The sequence below is a fragment of the Zootermopsis nevadensis genome, unplaced genomic scaffold (assembly GCF_977971745.1).
Source record: "Zootermopsis nevadensis isolate Lab colony 2312 unplaced genomic scaffold, Znev_1.0 Znev_ptg000061l, whole genome shotgun sequence".
NCBI classification, from domain to species: Eukaryota; Metazoa; Arthropoda; class Insecta; order Blattodea; family Termopsidae; genus Zootermopsis; species Zootermopsis nevadensis.
In genome coordinates, this window is record NW_028259192.1 from 15,699,885 (window position 1) to 15,724,084 (window position 24,200).

The following is a 24,200-nucleotide window of genomic DNA, read 5'->3' on the forward strand; positions in this document are numbered from 1 at the left end:
ACACGCAGTGTTACAAACTGAATTGGGTAGAATCTTTGGTTCAAGGTTTAACAACCCACTGCCCGTGTATGTTATATTGTTCCGTTTATTGTGCGTATTGAAAAGCTGGTTTTGAATGTCGTGAAAACTTCAAATCATACATAGATAGAGTCGTTGTATGGGTTTAAGTAACACATTACTGTGCGAAGTTTCCGTGGCGAGAATACAAGGGATGTACTAGTTCTGGATTGTTTTGTTGGCTCAGGGGTGAGTGATAGTATCCGTGTAATGGATATGTGTTATCAACCCATTGCATAGATAATCTACGATGGTAACCACAAGTAATGCCAATATCTCCGGGTAAGTTCCTGTGGTACCTACCATTGCGCCCCAAACTGTTGCATGTGTAAGGCGTGACCACTTGAAAATACGATGCATGTCCTGTGTTTATAATTAAAATGAGCCGTGTTATTTTTGTGCGGATGATTTTGGGTCTGGTTGTGATTAGTGGTACGGTGGGGATTTGATAGTACAGGACCATGGGTCTGAAATCATTTCAGATTGTATTTGAGAACCCTACCCAAACCTACTACTCTGGCGAAACAGTATCTGGACGTGTTGTTTTGTCTCTCAACTCGTCAAAAAGTATTCGTGGTGGGTAAATTGCAAGCATGTGAATAAGTGTAAAAAGATGATACAGATTATTTTAGGAGCGTGAACAGCAATTTAGAGATAATTTGAAACTTTAATTGATGATAAAGTGTGAGTTATCTGTGGGGCCTAACCCCACCAGTAGAATATTTAAATGTTTTATCTTATCAGGATTGATGGATAGGTTCTGGCCCTACACCAGCTTTATACCATGTTTAGAACCCTTTGTATGAGCTCAGTGACAGTACTTGGGAATTTTCCGGTTATCATGAAGGCCAAGTCATCTGTATTAAGCCATGCAAGGAGTCTTTCCATTATCAGGCCCCATTGTAATGGGGATAGAATCCCACCTTGCAAATACCACAGATCAACAGGCACTCACCACCTGCAGCCTATTTGGGTTGTCACAATCTGCCACCTTCAAGCATGGCACTGATCCACCTTACCACACCTTGCTCCACCCCACACTCTTCACTTGTTTTGTATGCAGTCATAGGTTGTGTTAAATGCACCCTCAGTGTCTGGAAAATCTCCCAGAGCTATAAGACCGTATTTGAATGCCCTCTTTTAGACATAAAATAATTAATGAACTGACATCATTTCTTGTAACATTTGGATAACATCATACATATGTCTTAAAAATACAAATAGTTAATTTTCTCTATGCAGACTTGTTTTTCAAAAATAATATCATATTGAAACCAAGGAAGGTAAGTTCTAATTTGAATCTTTAATTACAGAATGAACTATATTCTGGGAACTGCTTCATGTTTTTTCTTTTCTTTTAATTTATTGTAGGTATTGTAATAAAATTTAAAGGTGAAGCAAATGTCCATTGGACTGAAAATGAGTCACGAAAAAATAGTGATGGAACTACTGAGGAACACACTGTATATTTTCAAGGAAATGAAAAGTATTTTGAAAGTAAATACCATTTGGTTGGTGGGCGTGGTAAGTATGTATTTGAGTGTTCTAAAATTATTACCTTTAGAATATAATATTTCTGAATCTGAATGTAAATGTGAGTACACACACAGGTATGTTGTTTTTCCATGGAATTGAGTAATATGTAAAACTCTTTGCAATAGTAGGTCTAATATAACCCCATGTGTTTCAGTAAATTTCCTTCATTTTAACCTTGCAACCTGTGAATTTATAATTATGAATGTTGCCCCAGGTCTGGAAACTGTTGAGAACCCTTGCCTGAATGAAGTTTATAATCGTATATAATATAAACTCCATGGAATGTTTCACATACACATCTTTATTAGGAATTCTTTATCAGTAGTCATATTAAACTGTTGCTGGAGTTCTGTCAGGATAACATTTGAGTGTTGAAGCATGTTAGTCAGAGGTTTAAATAGCTGTCTGGCATTCATGTCAGGATCAGCCATGCCATCTCACAGAACGGTTCATGATCTTGCTCTTCTCTTACCTGGACTGGGCCTAGCAAACAGCTTTTAGTGAGGAGAGAATGTTGATGTAGCTCTTGGTGGTGGGTCATGCAACTCTTGCCAGGTTGTGAAAGTTGTGTATGATAAAAATAACTTACTCGGTTACAAAATTCAATAATCAGGTAAATGATGTGAACATTAAGTTCGGAAGAAAATACAACTGAAATATAAATATGCTTGCTTTAGGAATTGAAGTTATTAAATAAGGAAATTATTTACAACAGGACATTTTAACATTGATCATATTTTGGGGAGACTTAACTCCTAAGATGATCATTCTGTGGGGAAAGTTATGTACTAACACTAAGATCATTTTGAGAGTTCATTGTGCTCTTATTTTGTTGCTCTGATTCCGTGTTTACAGCTGATGAAATGGTACTGCCAGAAGGAGAACACTGCTTTCCCTTCAGTACTGTCCTACCTCCAAAATTGCCATCATCTTTTGAAGGAGAATTTGGTCATATTCGATACACAGTCAAGGTTGTGGTTGATCGACCATGGAAATTTGACCATGAGATAAAATCAGCATTTACTGTAATCTCACCAGTTGATCTAAACACACATGAAACAGCAAAGGTTTGACTATACTAACTTTAGTTTATGGTGTGTAGTACTTTATCAGGAAAATCTTTCTATACTTTTGCTTCAGTTGTACATACTGCAAATAGTATGAAAAATAACAGTTTGGTTTGGAGGAGCAACTAACTAACTAACTAGATGGCTTACCGAACCCGAAGGTTCATCACCGAATTAACCAAAGCCCTCCACCGGACCCTGTCCTTCGACTCCTATCTCCCATAGATCCCGCCTGAGATTATCCTCCCATCTATGTCTAGGTCTCCCCAGCGGTCTCTTCCCCTCAGGTTTCCCAACCAGTCCCTGGTGCACACCTCTTGTCCCATCCATGCACACTACATACCCTGCCCATCTCATTCTTCTCGACTTAATCACCCTGACAATACTGGGGGAGGAGTACAGATTTTTAAGCTCATTATTATGCAGTTTTATCTGTTAATGATCTGTAGCAATTCTCAGTTTTTCTTAGTACAAGCATACAGTAATTTTTATCCCAGAATCCTTCGATGCAAGAAGTGGAGAAACGCTTCTGTTGCTTATGCTGTGAATCCGGACCTCTTACCATGGCATTGTCACTGCCTGTCACAGGATATGTGCCAGGGCAAGATATACCAGTCACTATTGAGATTGACAATGCTAGTAATGTTTGTGTGACAGATGTAAAGTGCAAGCTCAAGAAGGTATGTGGTAAGGTTAGTCTGTCAGCATGTAACATAATTGTGTCTTAAAATAATTGCAGTTGAGTGTGGTTAAAGTGGTTATTTTGTTCGTTTTAATTAAATTTATTAACATGGAGTTAAATTGAAAGCATTGAATATGTAATTCATTTTTATGTTTTAGCTAATTACTTTCATTGCAACATCTCCATATGGAAGTTCCCGTGAAGAAGAGCTTACTGTTTCAGAAGTTATATTTGATTCAGTTCAACCAAGACACTCCAACACTGCAACACAAAAGATGACTGTTCCACCTTTACCACCATCTGACTTGGATAACTGTGAGATAATTGATCTTGCATATTACTTGAAGGTCAGTTTGGGGTTTCCTGTGTGCCCCCCTCCCCCAACACTAAATGAAATAACAGCTAGGTTGAACACCCATCACTGAAATGCCTTGCTCAAGAGACCAGCGTCTGAAAATTGTCAGCAGCCAAAGTGACAAAGCTGCTCAAACTTCTTCTGTATAAGACAGAAGTAGAGTTAAAGGGAAACATACAAAAAGAGATTTTGGAAGTTACCCAGGAAGAACTTTGGGTGAATTGCTGTCTATTTAAATGGTGTAAAGAGTGTGTTTGTACAGACACAGTGTTTTCAGCACATCTTATAATATAGCATAAGTTGATTTTATGGAGTTGTACTTGAGTCATATTGGGAAAACTTTGTAGTGCATGGTGGTGAATTATGCATTTCGTGGTGGGAACCTGGAAGTGATAGTTGTGTTTAACTTTGTCACTGGATGTACTGTATGACACAACATTTACATTGAGTTTGGTATATTTATGAAAGTATTCAGGCTAATTAAAATTGGTTAAAAGGAAATCTTTTGTAAGGTGTGTGTAGGTAAACATCTGATGCATTTCCTGTTCAGAATGGTCTGAAACAAGATATTTTTATCACCATTGCTTTTCAACTTTGCTTTAGAATATGTCATTAGGAATGTCCAAGAAAACAAAACTGGACATATCCACTACTTGGTCTGTGCTAATGGTGTTTGTAGAAGGTCCAGAAGTAAACACAGAAAACTAAGTATATGATCATGTCTTGTCACCTGACTACAGGACAAAATTATAATATAGATAAATAATAAATCATTTGACAGTGTGGCAAAGTTCAGATGTTTGGGAGCTAATTTGACAAATCAGAATTTAATTCGCAAAGAAATTGAGAGCAGATTTCATTCGGGGAATGCATGGTACCATGCAGTTGAGAATCTTTTGTCTTCTCGTTTGCTACCTATAAAATTAAAATATATAAAACTAAATTTTACTCTTCAGTTTGTATGGGTGAAATTTGGTCTGTCATATTAAGGGAAATTATTTTAGGGTGCTGATTTTAGTATTTGAACCTAAGAGGGGGTGACAAGAGACGAGTAAATTTCATGAGGAGGAGCATCATAATTCATGCTGTTCACCACATAGTAAGATGATGAAATCAAGGAAGATGAGATGGGCAGGGCATGTATCAGGGAGATGATAAATGCATATCAGATTTTGGTTGAAATGCCTGGAGGGAAGACACCTCTTGGAAGACCTAAGTATAGATGGGAAGATAATATTAGAATGGTTTTTTAAGGAAACTGGGTGGAAGGGAGTGATTTGGATTCATTTGACTTAGGATAGGGTTTGTCGGTGAGCTCTTGTGAACTAGATTCCTACCTTACAGGTAGTTGCAGAGGTAAGTGGTTGTCATAATGCCCTGAAAACAAGTGCACCAATCATCATTGGAACAATTCCATTGACTTCATATCAACCAGTCTTTACTCCAATGCCAATGGAAGGTGGTAATGTGAGTGGTGGTATTGGGTGGACTGTTCCGTCCTTGGGTTCAGAGGCTCAGTCACCATATGTGCAACCCAGTATACGACCTCAAGGAGAACCAGACTGTGTACCTAGTGCACCACCGCCTGATGGAGGAGAAAAATACAAGCAGCCACATACGCCATTTCATGGATCCACATCATTATCTTATCCAGATATTCGTATGTATAAATCACTGAAAATTATGTTCTTAATGTTGTGTGCAAGTATTGTTACAGTATCAGTGTGTATTAAAGGATGCAAAAATGTTCCAATGAACATATTTTGCATCCCTTATTTTAGTGTTTGTTTATTTCAGGTATAAATTTCGTAACAGATAAACTAACCTTTAAGGGCTCAAATTATGTTTTGAGTTTACAGTTTCAGAAGTTTCACAACCCTTGCCTCTAATACAGCAGTATGAGCAGTCATAATTTCTGTTGTAGACAGTATGCATGTAATTTATACATATTACCTAGTATTGTTAGGATAATGAGACCAGGAAGAGGGAACCAAAAAAAAAAATGTCTACTTGGATGACTAAGCAGGATAATGTAAAGACGGGTCGTAGGGAGACAGGTTGAAGAGAATTGAAGGTGAACAGAAGTGGCTCAGAATCATGTCCAATGTCAAGTTTTGTTATAGCAGTACTGAATCCTCAGGTTCTGCTCCCACAGTAGCATGTAGGTATTTCAGTATTATATATAATTTTGCTTGTATATAGATTCATTTTGTGCAGCATGCCTCAATATTTAATGGATGCAATTGATATATCTGCCACTTTTATCATATAGAGTACTGGAATAAAGAAAAAAATCTATCTGTATAATCATGTCCAATCACCAAAAGGGGAATAAAACCAGCTCCTGAAACATTTTGCATATTACATGTACTTAAGATTCATTATTAAGTATGACTCTTTTTCTTTACATCTGCAGCTCCACCGACATTCACTGAGAGTTTCTTTGGCCCTCAGAACATTCAAGATGCTGAAGATAGCCAGTACATTCAGGGAAACTTAAATTATGTTCCTAAATACCCAGTGTACAATTTTGTAAGCAAGTGAATTGCTTAAAAGGGGAGACATGTTTATTACTTAGAATTGACAGGTAATTAACTCAAAGTATATGTTTCACTTAGTGATCTTTGTTCTTGTAGCAGTGCAATCAGACCATTGACAGTTTTAATTTGCATATTTATAATATTGATACAAAGGCTGTTTCAAACATCACACATGCTTAACACTATGCCAGTCCTGCTTACATTGAAACTGTCTGAACCTCTTTGACTGTGCTTTAAGGAGCCCTGCAAATAATATATTAAATGAATGTGTCATGTTAAATGTACAGCTTTCAAAAATTGTATTTATCTTGAATGCCATAGAAGGTATATTATCACTTTAAAAATTTTGACAGAATATTTGCAAAGTACTAAAGTTGTAATTTATATATTCACCTGAACTTTGACATGTTATTGTTTGCCTTATCTGTTTAGTGGAAATAGAGGGACAAATTTAAGTAAAAGAAACTGTGCAAATTTTGATCTAAGCATCGAGTTAATTTCTTGTCATAAGTTGAATCAGGGCTATCATATTTCCAGTGGATGGAATCCTTGGGATTGGGAAAGCACTGTTTTTTGTGTGTTGCTTATGTTGGGATGCAATTTTCATTCAACAAAAATGTACATGCATTTTCATTCAGAACAAGAATATGTATGTATTTTCAGAAATATTGGTAAGGTATGTAGATATACAGGGTATGTGTTATTATTTACGTACACAAGAGGATGAAAACTTTTAGGATAATCCCAATAACCATAGTTTGGCTTATGTAAAGTGATTCCAATTCCATTATAACATAGAATTAAAACTGAAGCCAAATTATTATTCCTGGTTTTTGTATTATCTATCAAATGAAACTAACACAAATTTAAACATGGGGAAGACTGAAAATTTTAATTTGGAAAGAGTTGATTGTGAATGGTTTGTATTGCACTCCAACATGATAAAGTCTCTTCTTATGCCATATCAGTTCTAAGTCTAATTTGGATATCTGGCCAGTCTGATAAAAATAAATTAATTTTATAATGTTTTAAAATGTTCATAGAGATTAATATGACTATGTTTTTATTAAATGGTTGTGAATGCTATGTTGACAAGAGTTAATTATTTTTTAAAGAGAGCTACCACAATATTTATATTGTTAGTAGTTGAGATTCGTAAACTTAAAATACTCTCATTGTAATACTTCACACCAGTCATATGTAGAAGTGACCTGTTCCCAAAGCCCATCCTGTTATTACTCAGGAAAATGAATATCTAACTCAGATCCATGTATTTTAGTGAAAACTCTAACACACTGTAATTGTATTGAAGAATGCTAACTTTTGTAAACAGTTGCTGAAAGACATATGTTATGTATATTATTAATACAAATTGTCAGCTTACTTTGAAAACGGTCTGGTGTCTGTGTTTAAATACCATGTACCTGCTGTCAATAATAGTGCCCTCAGCATCCAATTTAGAAATCTTGTATTCCAGCATTGCAAACTGTAGTTCTCTTATAGTCTTTAGCTGGTTATAGTACTTAACACACAGCAGAATGCAACACCCATGCCCCTAGTAACTGGCAGTTTCATTTAACACACCAAAACAGACCAAACCTGTAACATGATGCTTATAAGGAAACAAAAGAAATCAACCAACTGCCATCTATGCATATCTTTATTGCTGCATTCAGAACCTAATTATGAGGACTTAATACTACATCTCATGGTTCATAATATGCAGGGATAAAATTAAAGGCAAATAATTTTAATATTGCACCTTCAGCAGAGAATACAGTGTTTTTATACTATATAAAAACAAGTCCTTACAGGAACTAAAACCTACAAGAATCTCTGCTTACATATTTGTATATGATACTTCTGACATAATTTTAGGTTAAAATAGCATTCTGAAACAAAGTAAACATTAGAAAAGATACTACAACAACTCAGATAATAAGTAAGACATCATTTCTATAAATGTAATTGGATATGGACAGTAAGTGGTTATTTAATGTGTGTAATAGTATTCATTACCATTGTATAAGTGTCTAAATAGATAAGTAATCTCCCATATTTGAGGAGGCCAAGGTCCATCAAGGACTCTAGAACCACAGATAAAAATAAGTGACTTTAATCAGTTACTATCTTTTAATTATGTCTAGTTATTTTAACACACAATATGAAATGACACAACTGATTTTATATAACAATGTCTCAACAAAGGTAACTATATAATGCAATTTTCAAGATCAATACAAAATATTATGATGACTATATGTAGTTAAAACATGCCATGCTTAATGGTATGTCATAAAACTGGCAAACAGAAAGAAAAATTTGTTAAGTTAGTAATAAAGACTGACTGAAAATCAAACTAGTGAATTCAGATTCACAACAGGATGCTTACATACAATGTAATTCTTATTTCCTTACCAACAAAGTAAGCTATTTTTAATTTTGTTTATTGCATGTTATGGCTATAAAAAGTATGCTTTAATCCATATGCATAAGAGTAGTTGTTAGTGTGTGTTTGTTTTAAGTAACAGTTGTAACAAACTGTACAAACATGGAAGGACATCAAACTTCATAACCAATCATATTGACAAAATTCTTAAATTTGTATCAGGTACTTATGTTTACTTAAGGTAAATCCATAAATGACAGTGAATATTTACTTTCAATTCTTGAAACTCCTGAACAAAATAATTTGGTTTTCTGCTTGTTTTAAACAAGATGTATATACCAAATGAACTGATTTCTTTTCATTTTATGAAATTTAGGCTAATGCATTAATAACAATGTGTGAAAAATTATGACTACAGGTAGCTGTTAAGCAGTAGAAAATCTGTGTACGTTCAGGACTAAATCTGATTTTAAAATATTGGTCATGCCCATAATTGCATTTACATTCAAAGGGATTAGAGTATAATGCATACAAAGTATGAAAGTGATTAAGAAACAGGGGTATATCAATAAATAAAGATACATAGTCACATTTTATAAGATATTAAATTATCATCAAAGTTATTACTTATTGTTGCTATAAAATATTCAAGTCTTAATCTTGTGAACAAACTGTATCATTTGTTTATGTGTAGAACTTGTCCCATTTTCCAGGTATTTGGAGGACACTTACTGATGACATTTTTAGGACAGGGCAGAAGTAAACAAGTGATGGATATGTTGGTAAAAAGAATGGGCTATGAACTAACAAGGAGATAATGTATTAGGTATGTGTTGCCTGTCAGTGGTCAATGCTCTTTCTGGTAATACCATATTGTACATCTAATGTGACTATGAATTTATTGCCATTTAGCTTCTTGAACAGCAACATCACCTGTGGTAGCATTTCAATCTTAATATTAAAATAAAGTTTTCAGTGTGCAATATTTTCAAAATAGTACTATTTGGCAGGGGGGGAGGGGTTTTGTTAATGTAACACATTGAATTTTTATAGGTAGAATTCTTCTGAAAATTATGTTAAAATATTGTCTATGCCACATGCAGTACTAAAATTAAGTTATAAAACTCACTTTAGTAGCTGCACATTTAGACTAAAACTACGACCTTCTGGGTTGTAGTAGCACCATGTAATCTGGTAGTTTACCAGTGTTTCAGAAGTCCTTGCAGCCTCCATCATCAGAGTGACCAGACTACATTTTGCTACAACCCAGAAGACAGCCATCTTCAGACTCACTGCCATGAAAACCTCATATTCCACCATTAAGCCTGTTACAAAGTTGTTGAATACTTATCAGTGCCCTATAAGTTGCTTTGTTTATGTTGTAACATAAAGAAATAAATTAATATTTTGTAATTTAATTCAGTTAAAATAATTTGCAACTAGAAACATTAATACTTGGGTTTAGGTGCCAAAACACTGGCTTGAATTTTTGTAGAAACCTGAAGATATTCATATATGTCCCGATATAGCTTTGTCTGTCACAGATCCCATGGACTGACCTAGAGTTATGCTAGTCTCAAGGAAGTAATAAAGCCAGTTGTTTCAACTGTTTGTTAGCTGGGATTTGTTATTAACTGGTACACAACATGTTTTGATTCATATGGGCCATCATTACTGGCTCTTTTATACCTGTTCTAACTACTGACCATGTGGATAAAATTTACATGTACAGTAGTAGTAACATATCGCTAAGCTTCATCGACTGTTTCAGATACACATGGATTGGCCAGTTGGTTGAGGTATGGGGAGGGAGGGGAAGACGACCAAGTGACAGTGCATATGGAAAGATAACCCAGTCCTTCATTGTACAATGTTTAGTCTGTATAAGTAGTGCATGTAGTAGTGTTTTACAATTTGTTTGGTTCACAAAATACAGTGTAGTGTAATAGTCATTGTATCCACCAATTTTGTCATAATTCAATGGAAAGAAATTACACTCACACAAGAAGTTACTATTAATGACTTTCATGGAAGCTGAGGTGAGAAATTAGGAACCATCCATTCTGACTGAGAAAGCACAGTTGGAATAGCCAAAGCAACAAGCAAGAGGAGTGTCTTGTGCTACAGTGCAGGGGGGGAAAAAGAAAGAAAGAAAGGCAAACAGGCTAGATCAGTGAAATCAACTTTTTTTTCATTGATGGCACACGCAACACATTCCATATTTTATGGCACCCCTGCATGTCCATAATTTGTTTTCTGGAGAAAACACTTGGTAGCCCTAAACTGATTTACATAATACAATGGTGCCCTTGAGGAATAAGTTAAACGTTTAACTTAAAAATTGGCATGTTTAAATTTCTGTGGCACCGCAGGCTGCTGTAATACCCTTGTTGGGAGCTACTAGGCTAGATGTAGAAGGAATCTCATTTTTGACACCTGACAGAAAACTGTGAAATACAATCTAGATGGACTTGATGAAGCTGTAGTTCATAGAACTGTTCATAACTTATGTATTAATAAAAAATGTGTTCCTGCTATTTAAACTTCTCTGTGGAAGCTAAAAGATGACATGAAGTTTCTAGGCTGCATTACCACATTAAGAATACTACTAAAGCAAATGGGTTTTAGGTGGCAGAAAACTACATCACAGCACCTTCTTTTGTTTCAGAAGAAGGACATTCATGACAAGAAGTGTCTAACTTCTGCACAGCAATTCAGGAATAGAAACCATGGCATAATATTTAAAGATGAGTCTTATGTTTTATCTTTACATGTTCAACAGAAGTCCTGGAGTGACAAATCTTTGAATGGATTCCTTACACCTGTATCTAAAGGACATTTCATTATGATTCTTGCCGGGGGTGAGAACAGTTACATCCCTAATGCTCTTGTATCAACTCATCAGGCTGCAGGAGATTATAAACATGAATCAGACTAGTTACAAGAAATGGTTGAAGGAAAAACTTGTACAAAACCTCCCTGCTGAAAGTTGTGCGATAGATAATGTGCCACAACATAAAATTAAATTACTCCATCGTCCACCTCTATGAAAAATGAAATGCTGCAGCAGTTACAAACCAGCATACTAGCTGATGACATGCTAAAACCTACAATGCATTGGCTCATTAAGCAGTACGAGCCCCAGCAAGTACCATACTCCATGGGTAAAATAGTGGAAAATCACGGACACACAACACTCTATCTGCCACCATCTTGAACCCAATTGAAAATATGTAGGCAAAAGTTAAGGAACAAGTTGCAGCAAGAAATTTTACTTTTAATATGAAATATGTGAAGCACCTGTGTGACAAAATATTTCACAGTATGTGTGTAGAAGGCTGGAAGCTACTACGTGAACACATGAATTTGTTGAATGAGTATTATTACAAGGATGCTTGTTTTGACACTGCAGTCGACCCCATCTTATCAGTTTCAGAGGTTTGGAGAATGACAACAGTGACAGCGATAAAGGAGATGACAGCACAGACACACTGGGTGAGGAAATGGGTGGCATTGCATTACTTACAGGGAGCAGTGGATGAGAATGGTGAGTGGTTACAGTTTCCAATTATACTGTGCATATTCAGACTCTTTGCTGTCTTCCTCCTCTTTCTCTTACTGTGATGTAGCTCAGGCTCAGAAATATTTTGCATCTATTGTAGTGGAGAATTTGTCAGAACTATAACAAACTTGTTTGAAAATAATGGCCTTTAAGATTGCCAACAACATACAAAAAATCTTACAAGCAAGGCCTCAAAATCTGGATTGTGCAGTTATATATAACGCATACCCTTGACGAACGTAAAACCGCACGAGTGTAGACATGGCTTAACACTATCATTTCCATTAGGAACACCACCAAAGAGATCAGTAATATGAACTGGACACCTACAGTGACACAGATCATTAAAACAGGGTAAAGAGGTAATTAAGTGCAAAAAAATCCAACAGACTTTGCCAGTTATAACTGAATATGTCTACTAATGCCTCATCCAAAAAATCCTTGGCAACAGCAGACAGCATCTATTAAACCTGAAATCCATTAAATCAGTAGTATGTTTATGAACTGATATCATCATGCAGTGTATAGATGAGTCATCTGATACTGATGCGCTTTACAGCATCCCTCATGATTGAAAGTCTCTTGCTATCAGTCAGCATTTCACATTGAACCTGCCTTTCTATTTTTTCAAATCGAACCTTATCAGTGAATATCTTTGGAAACTGAGCTCCGATGTACTGTAAAGTAAGCTTTTGTATGAGTCGAAGAGATTCTGGCAATGTAAGATCAATATCTATTAAAAGAGGAACATTCCTTATAGTACCACATACTTCAACAGGACTGGCAAGTTTATTTCTTGCTATATGGCAACAGAATCTGTCTTCTATAAAATTCCTTGTAATATAAAATATAAGTACAGTGCTCCTCTCAATAACATCTTCAAACACAGTAAACTGGTCAGCTCCCAGGTACACAGAGTTCCATACAAGATGGCCTATGAGTTCAAACTGGTTACTCAAGTTTTCTGTTAATTTTTCTGCTTCACACAAATCACTTTCTGAACTTATCATACAAAAATCATATTGATCCTTCACTTCAAATGGACATGATTCTTGCAGTTTGGTTTCTATTTTTCTTTGAATGGTGGAAAGGTGAGCATGGTCAATATTAATACTTTCTTGAGCAATAACTGCCTCCACAGTGCTGTACAGCTGTTGTCCAGGCCAAGTAGCAAGTGGAATAGGTTCAGTTGTGTTGTCACATTCTCTGCCCTGTCTGATGGACATTCGCTTAAAATGCCACTCCATAAGCTTATTTCTTGTATGATACATGCATTCCTTCCTTCTTTGACTCTTAAAACATGAGAATAATCTTTGTAATAATGATGTATCTTTGTGTCTTTCATAATTCATAATTGCACATTTTCCTGTTTCACTGGTCATGCTATCATTTTAGTGTATGAATAATGTGATCTGAAATATAAAGATAAACATGATGTAACAATATCCCTTCCCCTCTGAAAGGAAACCATTTGCTTTGTAAGTTCCAAACATTTATTAATGACACCACATAATCAGCCTAATCTCTGTATTTGGTATTCATCTTTCCATTTTGTAGGTTACTTAATCTGCAAAAGCTATAGTGTAGAATATTTACATTGATATTGCATGGAAGGAAGGGAATTGAGAATACTAAACATGCAGCATGTACAGAAGAATGTCATCAGTAATTTAAAGAGTAGAAACAACATACTTACATGGCCAACAGCAGAATATAGGTGATCTTTATAACAAGCACTCATTGAACAATTTGTGTAAAGCATGCCCTCTGCTAAGGGGTGCTTGCCATGAAAGTCATTGACAGTACAGCCAGCATTATTACTTCAGTTTTTAATCATAATTATGACTCCACATTATATATAAACAGTAATGCAAAAGCATGCTACATATATCCTCCAGTTTCATCACTAGAAAATGAAATCAAGACAAAAGCTTAAAATCATTAGCAGAAAGCTAATCCAGTCTGTTATGTTCCATTTTTTCCTGTAGGTACTTAATATCTGAAATCACATACTGCCAAGACATATAGATATGCATTGTTAATTAATGGCTCTGCACAGCTGATTTTAGAGAGTAAAAATAGAAGTATGAATCTGACACACACTGTATAGTATACTAGTAATACTAATAAATAACTGAGGTATTCCCTCTAAAATAGTGAGAAAACAGAAATGTACTCTTCACATCTATTATTGAACATGGCATTCCATTCCAATAACATGAAATGGTCCTGCTATCTGATCTCCCATGCATAGTAAATATAAGTTACCAGAGCTGCTAAATACCCTGTTGTAAAAGGCTTGGCAAAGGAATTTGGCTACCAACATCCATTTTACTTTTAAAGGATAAACCATATGTCTTAGACATCAACAAATTAATACTTTTAACTATGAAGTACATTTGTGGGGCTTGTTTGATACTCAGAATAAATTATTAGTTTTTTTAACTGCTTATAAACAAAGAGCAAAATTTAGAAGTATTACTTGGATGAGGGTTATCTTGTAAGTATTCACAGTTTGTCAAACATGAGTACTATAAAAATTGTATGATATCACAATTAAGTTACGCTTGATTTTAGTTGAAGTAAAATTACTCCATGCTTCAACACCTTCAGTAATTAATTTTATTGTAAAATAAATTGAGCTATGTCTGAAAGTAAATGATGGCAAAGATAATTTTTCTTTGAATATCTGGAAGAATTCTCAGAAACATGCATGCCTTCTACAGGATTTGAACTTTAACCCCAGCACTTGCTTGGTCTTAAATTGTCTGGCTCTCCAATATTATAACCACAGTGGAGTTTAATGTTTATAGCTGTACTACCTGAATGACCAATGGACCTAAAAAGGAGTATCTTATGGATCACTTGAAACTGAAATTAAGTAGATTTAGCCTAGCCTAAAAATAGGGAGGGGGATCAAGTTTAGATATGTATTCTATTCAAAAAATGCCTCAGGAAAGAAGCTAGTTTTAATTCTGTCTACTTCTTCTTAGACTGAGGAACATAGAAACAACTGCTCATCTTGAAATCAGGTCCTCTATACAGTGACTAAAATAAAACGCAACTGCTAGCGCAACATTTTTTGTCAACAAGGCAAGAGGCATGTATGAGGATAGTCATCAGTAACTGGAATTATTATATCAAGTTTTAGATCTCATTTATTTTATGCAGATTTCATTCAGTATTAGGTTAAGTTGTCTTTTTTTTAATCAACTGGTAACATTCATGTATGTTGCAGATAGCATATGATGAGAAGATCAGGGAATAGGGATTCTTGTTTTATGTTTCTTAGACCCAAAACAAATATAATGTTACTGAACTTAAAATTAAATTTTCACCTGACCAATAGTAATGTCACTGAATTTGGATTTGTTAGAGAAATAAAAAAATATGACCAAATTTGAGAAAAATGGGTTGAAACATTTCTAGCACAATTTACAAATAGTGGTTAATAGTGCAATTATCACATAAAAGTACTGTGCAAGCAAAAGGGGCATAAGAAACTAGTTGCCATATTGTAAAGTTAAACAGAATATTTTTATCAATCTCCATTCTTTGTTTCCAAAGTGTCATCATCAGATTCATTATTAAGATGACAATATCTTTCTTCTGTTCTATTGACATGTACATTCAGTTCAATCCGAGGCCCTACATGTATATTTGATGAACTCGATATGTTGACTCCATTAGAACTATTACTCTGAGAAGGCTGTGTGTCTAAATTATGCGTATGATCATATGGAAAGCTATTTTTACAACTTTCAGATACAAGCTTGTGTATTATATTCTTTGCTTCCTCTTCCACAGACAGAGATGTCAACATCTGTTTTAGATGTGGTACTTCACTATCAGATGGATATATTTCAAGTTCTTGTCTTGTACCTTCTTCACTTAAGGGTAGCTGAGTTCTCATACTTAAATCCTTGCCTTGTCTAATAACAGAGTCTTTTGTCTCTTTATAATACTGGGCCACATATTCACACAATTCTTTATAAAGGGCATATCTTTTCCTCTTTGCTTCTGCCTCCTTCAACACACGAACTTTACGTATCATGTTAGTAAATGTTGCTAGCACACGTCTGCGCATATGATCTGGAAGGGTAGGATCCAAACCAGATATACCTGATAGAGCTAAACCCAGTTTGTGACTTCCATTTGGAAATATAGGAACACATTTATCTTTATCTTTGCACATTCGTTCCCAAAGTTGTTGGTAGACAGCACCATTTTGCACACGGCAATGAACATTGTCCTTTTTGTAATTTTCAGTGTGGTAAAAGAATACTTTAGTACTCCGTTTCATCATTGCTTCATACTGATCAAAGATATCTTCTCCTAAATGTGCAATATCATCATCAAACAACATACAACCTATCAAATTATATTCCCTGCAAAATTCTGATCTAAATATTGCGGCTTCCTCATAATCTGCATCACAAGTTATAAGGCAGAAATCATAATATGTAGCTGGACATATCCTATTTAGGTGTATTTCAACATCATTTTCTATCAAGGCTATTTCACCTGCAGTTAATCCTGAGTACACACTGATTTCTGCTGGAAATAAATCTGAACTTGTACATAAGCCACTACACACATAATTTTCATAGGCACCACAAGCATGTATGTTCAATGTGTTTGAAGTTTCTGAATTTGTGGTCAGTGCTTGTGCATTCTCAGACACTTCAATGTGCAATATAGACTGAGAGGATTCACCTGTCAAACATATTTCCTCAGATTTTATATCTGCTTCATTACATGCAATTCCTGGTTTAATACTTCTACTTGAGTCACCTGCAGATACTAATTTGCATGTAGAAGTATATCCAGAATGATCCAAATGCAATTCTTGCTGATTTTCTTGCCCTTCCATTGCCTCACTTTTTACAGTTTCCTGAAAATCTAAATGCATGACAGATTCGGTCTCATGTGGGCTGACAGGAAATTCATTTATTTCGGCTATATTTGTAGATTCGGTCCTATTAGTTCTTTTCTGAAGGCGCTTACTAAACCATCTGAAGAATCTACTTCCCATTTTAGCATGGTAACCATGAAACTGATACTGTGAAATGATCGTCCCTGCAAGTCAAACCTAGCATTAGTACAACCGCTTTCACTTTACAACGATAAAATGACATTCGATTATCAAGAAAAACTAACCTTATAAGATTTTTCGATTTTACCCTGTTATCTCAAATCAGTGAGCACGACACAAGTACCTTTGTGTTTATTTTTTGCTTACATTTCACTTACAAATATTTCATCCACATAATTAACAACGTAATAAACGTGTTATCTGTGACCGCTGTCGTTTTATCATATATCACCACATATATTACTCATTCCATTCATGGTCTCATGTAATTGGCTATTATTTTATTTTAAATGGCTAACCATTTGCGCACTTCAGCGGCGAATTTGTAACCAAGTTTGAACATCCGCTTAGAATATTTGTGGAAACTTTACATCATAAAATAAGGGTTCATGGAATTTTAGTGCTTCTCGTTTCTACACAAACTTTAATAATAGTGATTTTCAAAATATCCATGGTATCGGCTGTGCCATTACTGCACTCATTTACCGTAAAAATCTGAGGCTGTAATCATACTTATTCAATGGGTAACTAAAAATGGTTGGTACTTGGGTTAGTATTATCTGTGATTACAATTTCTTCTATTGTTCTAGTATGCGTTCTGAAACATTGTCGAATAAATTCTGCCAACATTTCATTTGGAGTCACATGACGGACAGGATATGACGACTTTTCAAAAAAATATCCCGTAATTTAAGAACACGACAGGGTTGACTCAATGTTGTGATACTATTACGATTTATTTAAATAGCATGTGTGTTCAGGAATGTGAGAAGCCATTGGAAGTTTGTGAATGCTGTGGAAAAATATGCTGTGAACATTTTACCATAGGTAATAGAATGACAATTTGGTTAGACTGTTATATTACGCATCAGGTGACATAACCATGTATATTAATAAGGTCAAATCTGTTAAGAATTTGTGCCTTTAAAAATTTCTCCGTGAACTTTCTTGTTCCAAAAATGCCCTTATCTTTTAACAGGACTGGTTAAATGGAGAATAATCCTGGAGACAGTAGCTCTGAATCTGATGTATCAGATCCTTGGTCAATAATTTACAATGATTCATGTGAAGTAGAAGACATACCAGTTTATAGCAATGTTAAAGACAGAGATAGTCTTAGTGGGGAGCCTAGTGATGGGGAATCACTTGAAGTTATTGATGAAGAAGAAAACCATGACGATGAATGTAAGTAAAATTAAGTTATTAATCATGAATTTTTGTTGTTACTTTGCAGCTTGTATTCTATTATTATTCCTTTTTTTACAGTTAGAAATGTTGACATGGAGACAGATGGCATTTCTGTCATAACTGAAAGTGAAGGTGATGAATTGGATCAGCCTCTGCCTTTGGCTGTGTCCAAGGAAAAGAAGTATCTGCACCACCCAAATACATACCTAAACACTCGCCTCAATGTTCTGTTAGCGGTCTCATTTGCAGCTGTAACTGGTCTTGGTTTGGGACACTTTCTAGGTAATTTCACTCCTTATGTTGATAGGCTGTATGGGAAGCTTTAGTTGTAAGGTCTTGTGCACTGGTAATTTTTATGATTTCATGAAATAATTGTTTGTGCTAGAGTAACAATGATAAACTATGTTGTTGGTAAACACTGATGGTTGACCAACACTGGTGACAGAAAAGGTCTCTGAAATGTTGGACTTCTCCACTTAATTGGTGTGGCTGATAATGAGAGAGGATTTTATCACTTTAAGTAACTGAGGATCATTACAGTACAGAGTAATTATGCAGGGCGAAAGTTATTGCCTTAAAGAAATGAGCACATAACATCTGCCATTTGTTCCTGATATCTGCTTTCTGATGTTCTGTGATTCAATTATTGTTTCCTTAAAAACCTTTCATTTGGTACTCTCCTGTCTTGTGTTTTTGTGTTGGTGCTAGGCAACCATAAGCTTATGTTATTGCTTGATGGTCATTTAATGCATGGACTCTCTTATGGCTTCATGACTGTTTATTTCATGAAGTTATCAGTATGAGGCATCATGGTAGCAAGTAAATGGAACATTGATTATTAGAAGTATATAGCATTACACTGACATCTCTAGTCCACTTTGGACTAATTCATTGTCAGTCATTCTCTCATATCCATGTTAGTTTTTATTTACAATGAACCACTGATTTACATTATATTTGTTGCATCTTTCAGTGTCATTTTTTAATGACTTAAAAATTATCTTCAGCAATCAAAAATATTAGGCAGTATTTTTTGGAACAATCTGTTGTTTTACTCTTGACTCTCTTCCCCTCCCCCAAGTTGTAGAAATGTTATAAATAGCATCTTTAATTATTAGTGACTACCAAAATAAAAGGGGATTCTTTTCTTCCATAATCAGGTTCATCATCAAGACCTTCCTATACAGTTGTTTAATGATTGCAGTTACACACTAGGTTATGCAAAGGATGTAACATGTGGTGGGAGATAAAGGACAGTTATGTCACCATTTTCTGCTGTTAAAAATTGTTGACATGTGCAGATTTTTACTTTCCTATGGTGGCTATTTTTAATGTCATCCTCCGAAGTGTTAGAACAGCACAAAATTATAATTCTGTCTTTGCTGACCTTGTTTCTGGGAGCATTTATTTTTGACAGGGATGCTTATGTATGAGTAAGCATTGTTTTCCAATAAAATCCTGATTTATCCACATTGTAGATTTGTTCCAGAACAAGACCCTTAATTATTTTTGCCAACTCATTACAGAACAAGGTTGCTGCAACATTGTTAGCAATGAGTTTTTCACCTTGTATGTATACCCCTTTTATGCCATGCCTCACTTTAAACCATTTTAACCAATCAGAAGGAAATTAAAATGTTCCAGGAAATTCTAAATAAAAAAATATGTTTACTTATTTAGAATCATTGATCCAAATAGTTGAATTCCTTCGGCTGTTGTTGAAGGAACCTCTATATCATGACAAAACCAAGTGGCTCATCTGTTGCCTCTTTTATTTATTTTCTACGAGAAACTCCAACAAATGTCTCACTATACTTGACAGGTAATTGGACCACAGATAATCAGTGTTTTATTGTATATTCATAAGTATAATAAATTCTTCTAGGGCTACCATGCTTAATGGAGCTACCTTATACGGCTGGTAGCTCTAGAATAATGTGTGAAAGCTTCAGATTATGTATATTCATGAGGTTTTCATAATAAATTAAGTACAAATTTAAAGGAAAAGTTGTTACTGCACAATGCAAATGCAGATGTATGGTTGAGTGGAGGTATAGCTGCATGCATTCATAACCTCAGGCTAGGTGATGATGGGTGATTATATTCATGTGCCATCCACTGTACCTCCAAGGAAAGAACCCTAATACCTACTGGATAGGAGGCTGGTTGGGCCCCCATAACCAGTCTGGATGTTGTGAAGAGAGAAATCCTGCCTTCATCATCCAGCCAGTAATCTAGTTATACTGGCAGATCTAGCTCAGATCCTCATACATAATAAGTAAGCAATTTAATTTCTATTTAATTCAATGCGCATCTTGGGTGAATGGACATTTATGGTGACTGTTTTTGGTCAGTGGCAATATACATTCACAAGATTTTGATGATTTTATTTGGTCATTGGGGAAAATAATTTTCATTATTTTAGTACAGTTTATTTTAAGAAAACATGGGAAAGGAATGAGTGCTTTTTCTAGTTATAAATAAGCAGCAGCACCTGTCTGCGTGGCCCTACCTCTTACTAAAAAACTGTCATGCTCCTCAGTCTACAAGTAGACCATCTTCAGGCATTTGCAACAAGTTAAATGAATATAAATTGCAGCATTACTTAAGTTTTTTTACTTAAAACCTTCCTTATTTTTATGTGTTATATTTATCCCAAGTTGTCATATTTTTTGTCTTACTAGTGAAAGTGTTCAGGGTGTCACTATCTTATATGATCAGGTTTATGGTCATCTGTTTATAATCACATAATATACTGATGTATAACTTGCCGATTGCAGGGTTGCAAGAGGAATGCCCCTTGCTGAATGAATCAACTACCATGCTACTCACAAAATTACAGTGTGATAACCAGTTGCTTCGGTATAACATTGAAAAGCTTCTAAGTGAGAAAGATGCTTCATCTCAGTCATTCAAAGATATTCAGTCTTGGGAATGTGCAGCAGGTAAAGAGTTTAGAGGTGAAGGTATGTTACATTTGCTCCCATCTTTCCAAACAGGCAATCTTAAACAGCCCTTAAACCCAGAAATGATTAGTCTCCATGGGAATACAATAAGCACTCAGCAACACACATCAGAAAATGGAAATCAGTATGAGGATGAAGTCAAGAATATTTCAGAGCAATATTCTCAGGGAAACATGAGAAGAGTTCCATTTGATGAAAGTTCAGAAAACAAAACACCAATAAAATATGAAGATGAAAATGTAAAACTACCATCTGGTATGAAAGCAGGAAGTGTTCCTTTTGACTCTAGTTCAGGATATGTTACAGTAGCAGATCATGAAGATGAATTTGGTACAGAGAATGTACCAGACATAGAAATATCTGGGAACAGTGTTCCTGATTTTATTGATCATGTGGATGATGTGAGATTTGTACAATTTAGAGATCATAATGGTGTTGCCAAGACTCCTGTTGAATTAAATGATGTGAGAAATGTTGCAGAATCTTCCGTTCTTTTCAGTGAACATGAAGCTGTTGAAAATTTCCTATTTGCAATCAAGGACAAAGAGATTTTTGCAGAATCTTCTGTTAAGGATGAAGAAGTCACACAGCCTGCTATTCAGGTAAAGGATAAAGGGTTTGCATTTCCTGTACAGGACAAAGATGCTTTCTTGGATCATACAGTGAGTACACATTTTTCTGGAGGAGATGGTACTCCAAAGGTAAACAGAAATGTGAATAATCTCCAGCCAGAAATGATACAAGACACATATGACTTGGAAGAATATAATATAAAGGTAATTAAGTCAACTCTTAAACTTCTGCAGAGACAATTTGAGGAAGATACAGTGTCACCTGGCACTGGCAGTATCTTGTCCTCCTCCGTTGCTTTGGTTACAAAACTTGAACAGAGTTTGGTTCTTCTTCAGAATGCCATTACTCAGTGCAGAGTACAAAAGAGTGAGTTCTGCGCACAGTTCCAAAAGAGGATGGAAGTGTCAGTCAGTAAGCTGAAAAAGACAGCGGAGGGACTTGTGGATGATATAGATGAGCAGATGTACAAACTGTTAACCAAAATTGTACGGAAGTTGAAAAAGTGTAAAGGAAACTTGCAGGACAAGTGGTGCCATTTGAGAAAGAAATATGATTGTGAGAATGATGCAATATGTAATTGGCTACATAGATCAGTATTTTTAGACTGTGAGAAAAGTGACAGGCAAACCAAAAGGAAGTTAGACCAGTTTTCTTCAAAAGGACCTCATAAATTAAATGAAAAGGTTGTAAGAAGTACCTCAGATAATAATGAGAAAGGATCAGATATACCCAATAATGTTTTAAAAATTCATGTTGTGAAGGACAAACATGATATTTTTAAAAGTGTTGATTCTGATGCAGATCAGAAGAATAGCATTCATTATACAATGACACAGGCTGAGTATCGACCAGACAGTCAGGTACTACAGTCCAGTATCAGTGAAGACTGTATGTCTGACAAAGTTATTATAAACCATGACAGTTTAAATAAACAGCATTTAGAGGCGAACATACCATTGACTGTTTCTAAAGCATTTGAGAAGTCTGGTGGGCAAGAGCAATACATGTCAGAATTATATAAAGAATGGAAACATGACAACCAAGGTACATTCAAGTCTCACTTCAATGAAAAAGAGAAAAAGAAGTATGAAAATAAGCACAAAAATGTACCTCAGTCTAAAACATGCTGGCAGACTTATAATGGAAAGAACTTTTGTCAAAAATTTGTAAATAATCAGCAGTTATTACATTCAAAAAAATTTAAAGATAAATATATTGAATGTGGTCATGAAAATAATCAGTGGTGTGAGAAAAGAAATTGGAATAGTCAGATTAATGATAAAGACAAGAAATATTACAACAAACGAGAAACAAAACATAGTTTGCATGATGAAATCAAATATAGACCGTCTGTAATCTTAGAAGGTGTTATGTCTTGGGCTTTGGTTGATACCAACACCCCTAAACAAAATGTGTCAGGTGACTGGATGTTTAAAATGGCAAATGGTCGTGCTGAGCAACGTAGGTTGGAACACAGAAGTGACTGGCTGTTTGATCGAGCTGATGCACGTAAATTGAGAAGGGAAAGGCACCGTGTGACAGACAATTGGTATTTTCAAAGAGCACGTGGTCGTGAGTACTGTCGCTACTATCCATTTTTTTGACTGGTGCAAAACTGTAATTAATTAATACAATGAAAATGACAGATTGTCAGGGTATTGTGAAAGTCCTTTTAATACTGAACTGCTAATGCAAGAATTGAAAAGTGCAGCACTGTATGTAACCTGTGTGGTTTTAAACCTTTATAACATGTTAACAATAACATGTCTTCAGTGTTTGTTTTTTTAACTGTAGATAGTATAGTTTATATGCAGAGATCTTCATAGTTTCTAATTATGTTTGCATATTTATTTTGGAACATTTATAGTGTGAAACTTTTATTGTACATGACTTTGATATTCTTTAACCTCTTCATTGAATCTGTACTAATTGGTTCTGATGATGGTATATTAGAATTGATGTTACTGGATTTCTGTATTTTGTCCATTATCTGGTATTAAATGGACACAGGAATTCAGAAAATGGTTCTCTTTTGTATCCTCTGGTAGAAAGGTGGGGACTATTCATTTGGGTCCATTAGAAAGAACTAACCTCAGTCACTTATCCAGTGACAGGTTAGCTCTAAGCTCATGGTCCAACCCAAACCTTACATCCTAGGACTTGAACCTCTTCAGACCACCAAGACAACAC

The 24,200-nt window shown here is 35.2% G+C and overlaps 3 protein-coding genes across 14 annotated transcripts; 2 read left to right on the forward strand and 1 right to left on the reverse strand.

Moving 5' to 3' along the window:
* The first annotated feature begins 142 nt into the window (after window positions 1-142).
* On the forward strand, window positions 143-10,044 carry LOC110836615 (arrestin domain-containing protein 17). 6 transcript variants are annotated; one of them, XM_022078005.2, is made up of 8 exons: window positions 353-633; window positions 1,429-1,581; window positions 2,449-2,660; window positions 3,158-3,352; window positions 3,501-3,689; window positions 5,042-5,357; window positions 6,114-6,284; window positions 9,340-10,044. In XM_022078005.2, exons 1-7 carry the CDS (start codon window positions 519-521, stop codon window positions 6,239-6,241), a joined length of 1,308 nt encoding a protein of 435 aa, XP_021933697.1. In that variant the 5' UTR covers window positions 353-518; the 3' UTR covers window positions 6,242-6,284; window positions 9,340-10,044. The 6 variants fall into 6 exon arrangements, with proteins under 6 accessions (XP_021933738.1, XP_021933697.1, XP_021933720.1 ...); XM_022078028.2 differs by having other exon boundaries at window positions 9,825-10,044; XM_087340949.1 differs by having other exon boundaries at window positions 9,833-10,044.
* Window positions 7,880-17,837, reverse strand: LOC110836602 (uncharacterized). Of its 5 annotated transcripts, XR_002545380.2 has the most exons (4): window positions 17,349-17,816; window positions 16,905-17,267; window positions 13,885-14,094; window positions 7,880-13,600 (listed from the first exon to the last, which is right to left on the reverse strand). XR_002545380.2 is itself a non-coding variant. In XM_087340942.1 (2 exons), the coding sequence occupies exon 2, from the start codon at window positions 17,221-17,223 to the stop codon at window positions 15,730-15,732; it is 1,494 nt and encodes a 497-aa protein (XP_087197068.1). In that variant the 5' UTR covers window positions 17,224-17,267; window positions 17,349-17,837; the 3' UTR covers window positions 7,880-15,729. The 5 variants fall into 5 exon arrangements, 1 of the variants encoding a protein (XP_087197068.1); XR_015532721.1 differs by having other exon boundaries at window positions 13,885-17,267; window positions 17,349-17,837; XR_002545382.2 differs by lacking the exon at window positions 16,905-17,267 and having other exon boundaries at window positions 17,349-17,808.
* LOC110836586 (uncharacterized) lies at window positions 8,956-24,032 on the forward strand. Of its 3 annotated transcripts, XM_087340941.1 has the most exons (5): window positions 8,956-9,452; window positions 12,057-12,173; window positions 18,263-18,468; window positions 18,550-18,753; window positions 21,252-24,032. In XM_087340941.1, exons 3-5 carry the CDS (start codon window positions 18,273-18,275, stop codon window positions 23,612-23,614), a joined length of 2,763 nt encoding a protein of 920 aa, XP_087197067.1. In that variant the 5' UTR covers window positions 8,956-9,452; window positions 12,057-12,173; window positions 18,263-18,272; the 3' UTR covers window positions 23,615-24,032. The 3 variants fall into 3 exon arrangements, with proteins under 3 accessions (XP_087197067.1, XP_021933629.2, XP_021933620.2); XM_022077937.2 differs by lacking the exons at window positions 8,956-9,452; window positions 12,057-12,173 and adding an exon at window positions 17,922-18,155; XM_022077928.2 differs by lacking the exons at window positions 8,956-9,452; window positions 12,057-12,173 and adding an exon at window positions 17,923-18,111.
* Window positions 24,033-24,200: the final 168 nt, after the last annotated feature.

Coding starts and splice junctions, on each gene's coding strand:
- LOC110836615 (XM_087340948.1), top strand. CDS start 519: ATGGGTCTGAAATCATTTCAGATTGTATTTGAGAACCCTACCCAAACC. Junction 3,353..3,500: donor TCAAGAAGGTATGTGGTAAG/GTTAGTCTGTCA, acceptor TTTATGTTTTAG/CTAATTACTTTCATTGCAAC. Junction 3,690..5,041: donor ATCTTGCATATTACTTGAAG/GTCAGTTTGGGG, acceptor CCTACCTTACAG/GTAGTTGCAGAGGTAAGTGG.
- LOC110836602 (XM_087340942.1), bottom strand. CDS start 17,223: ATGGGAAGTAGATTCTTCAGATGGTTTAGTAAGCGCCTTCAGAAAAGA.
- LOC110836586 (XM_087340941.1), top strand. CDS start 18,273: ATGGAGAATAATCCTGGAGACAGTAGCTCTGAATCTGATGTATCAGAT. Junction 18,469..18,549: donor AGAAAACCATGACGATGAAT/GTAAGTAAAATT, acceptor CTTTTTTTACAG/TTAGAAATGTTGACATGGAG. Junction 18,754..21,251: donor TGGTTTGGGACACTTTCTAG/GTAATTTCACTC, acceptor TGCCGATTGCAG/GGTTGCAAGAGGAATGCCCC.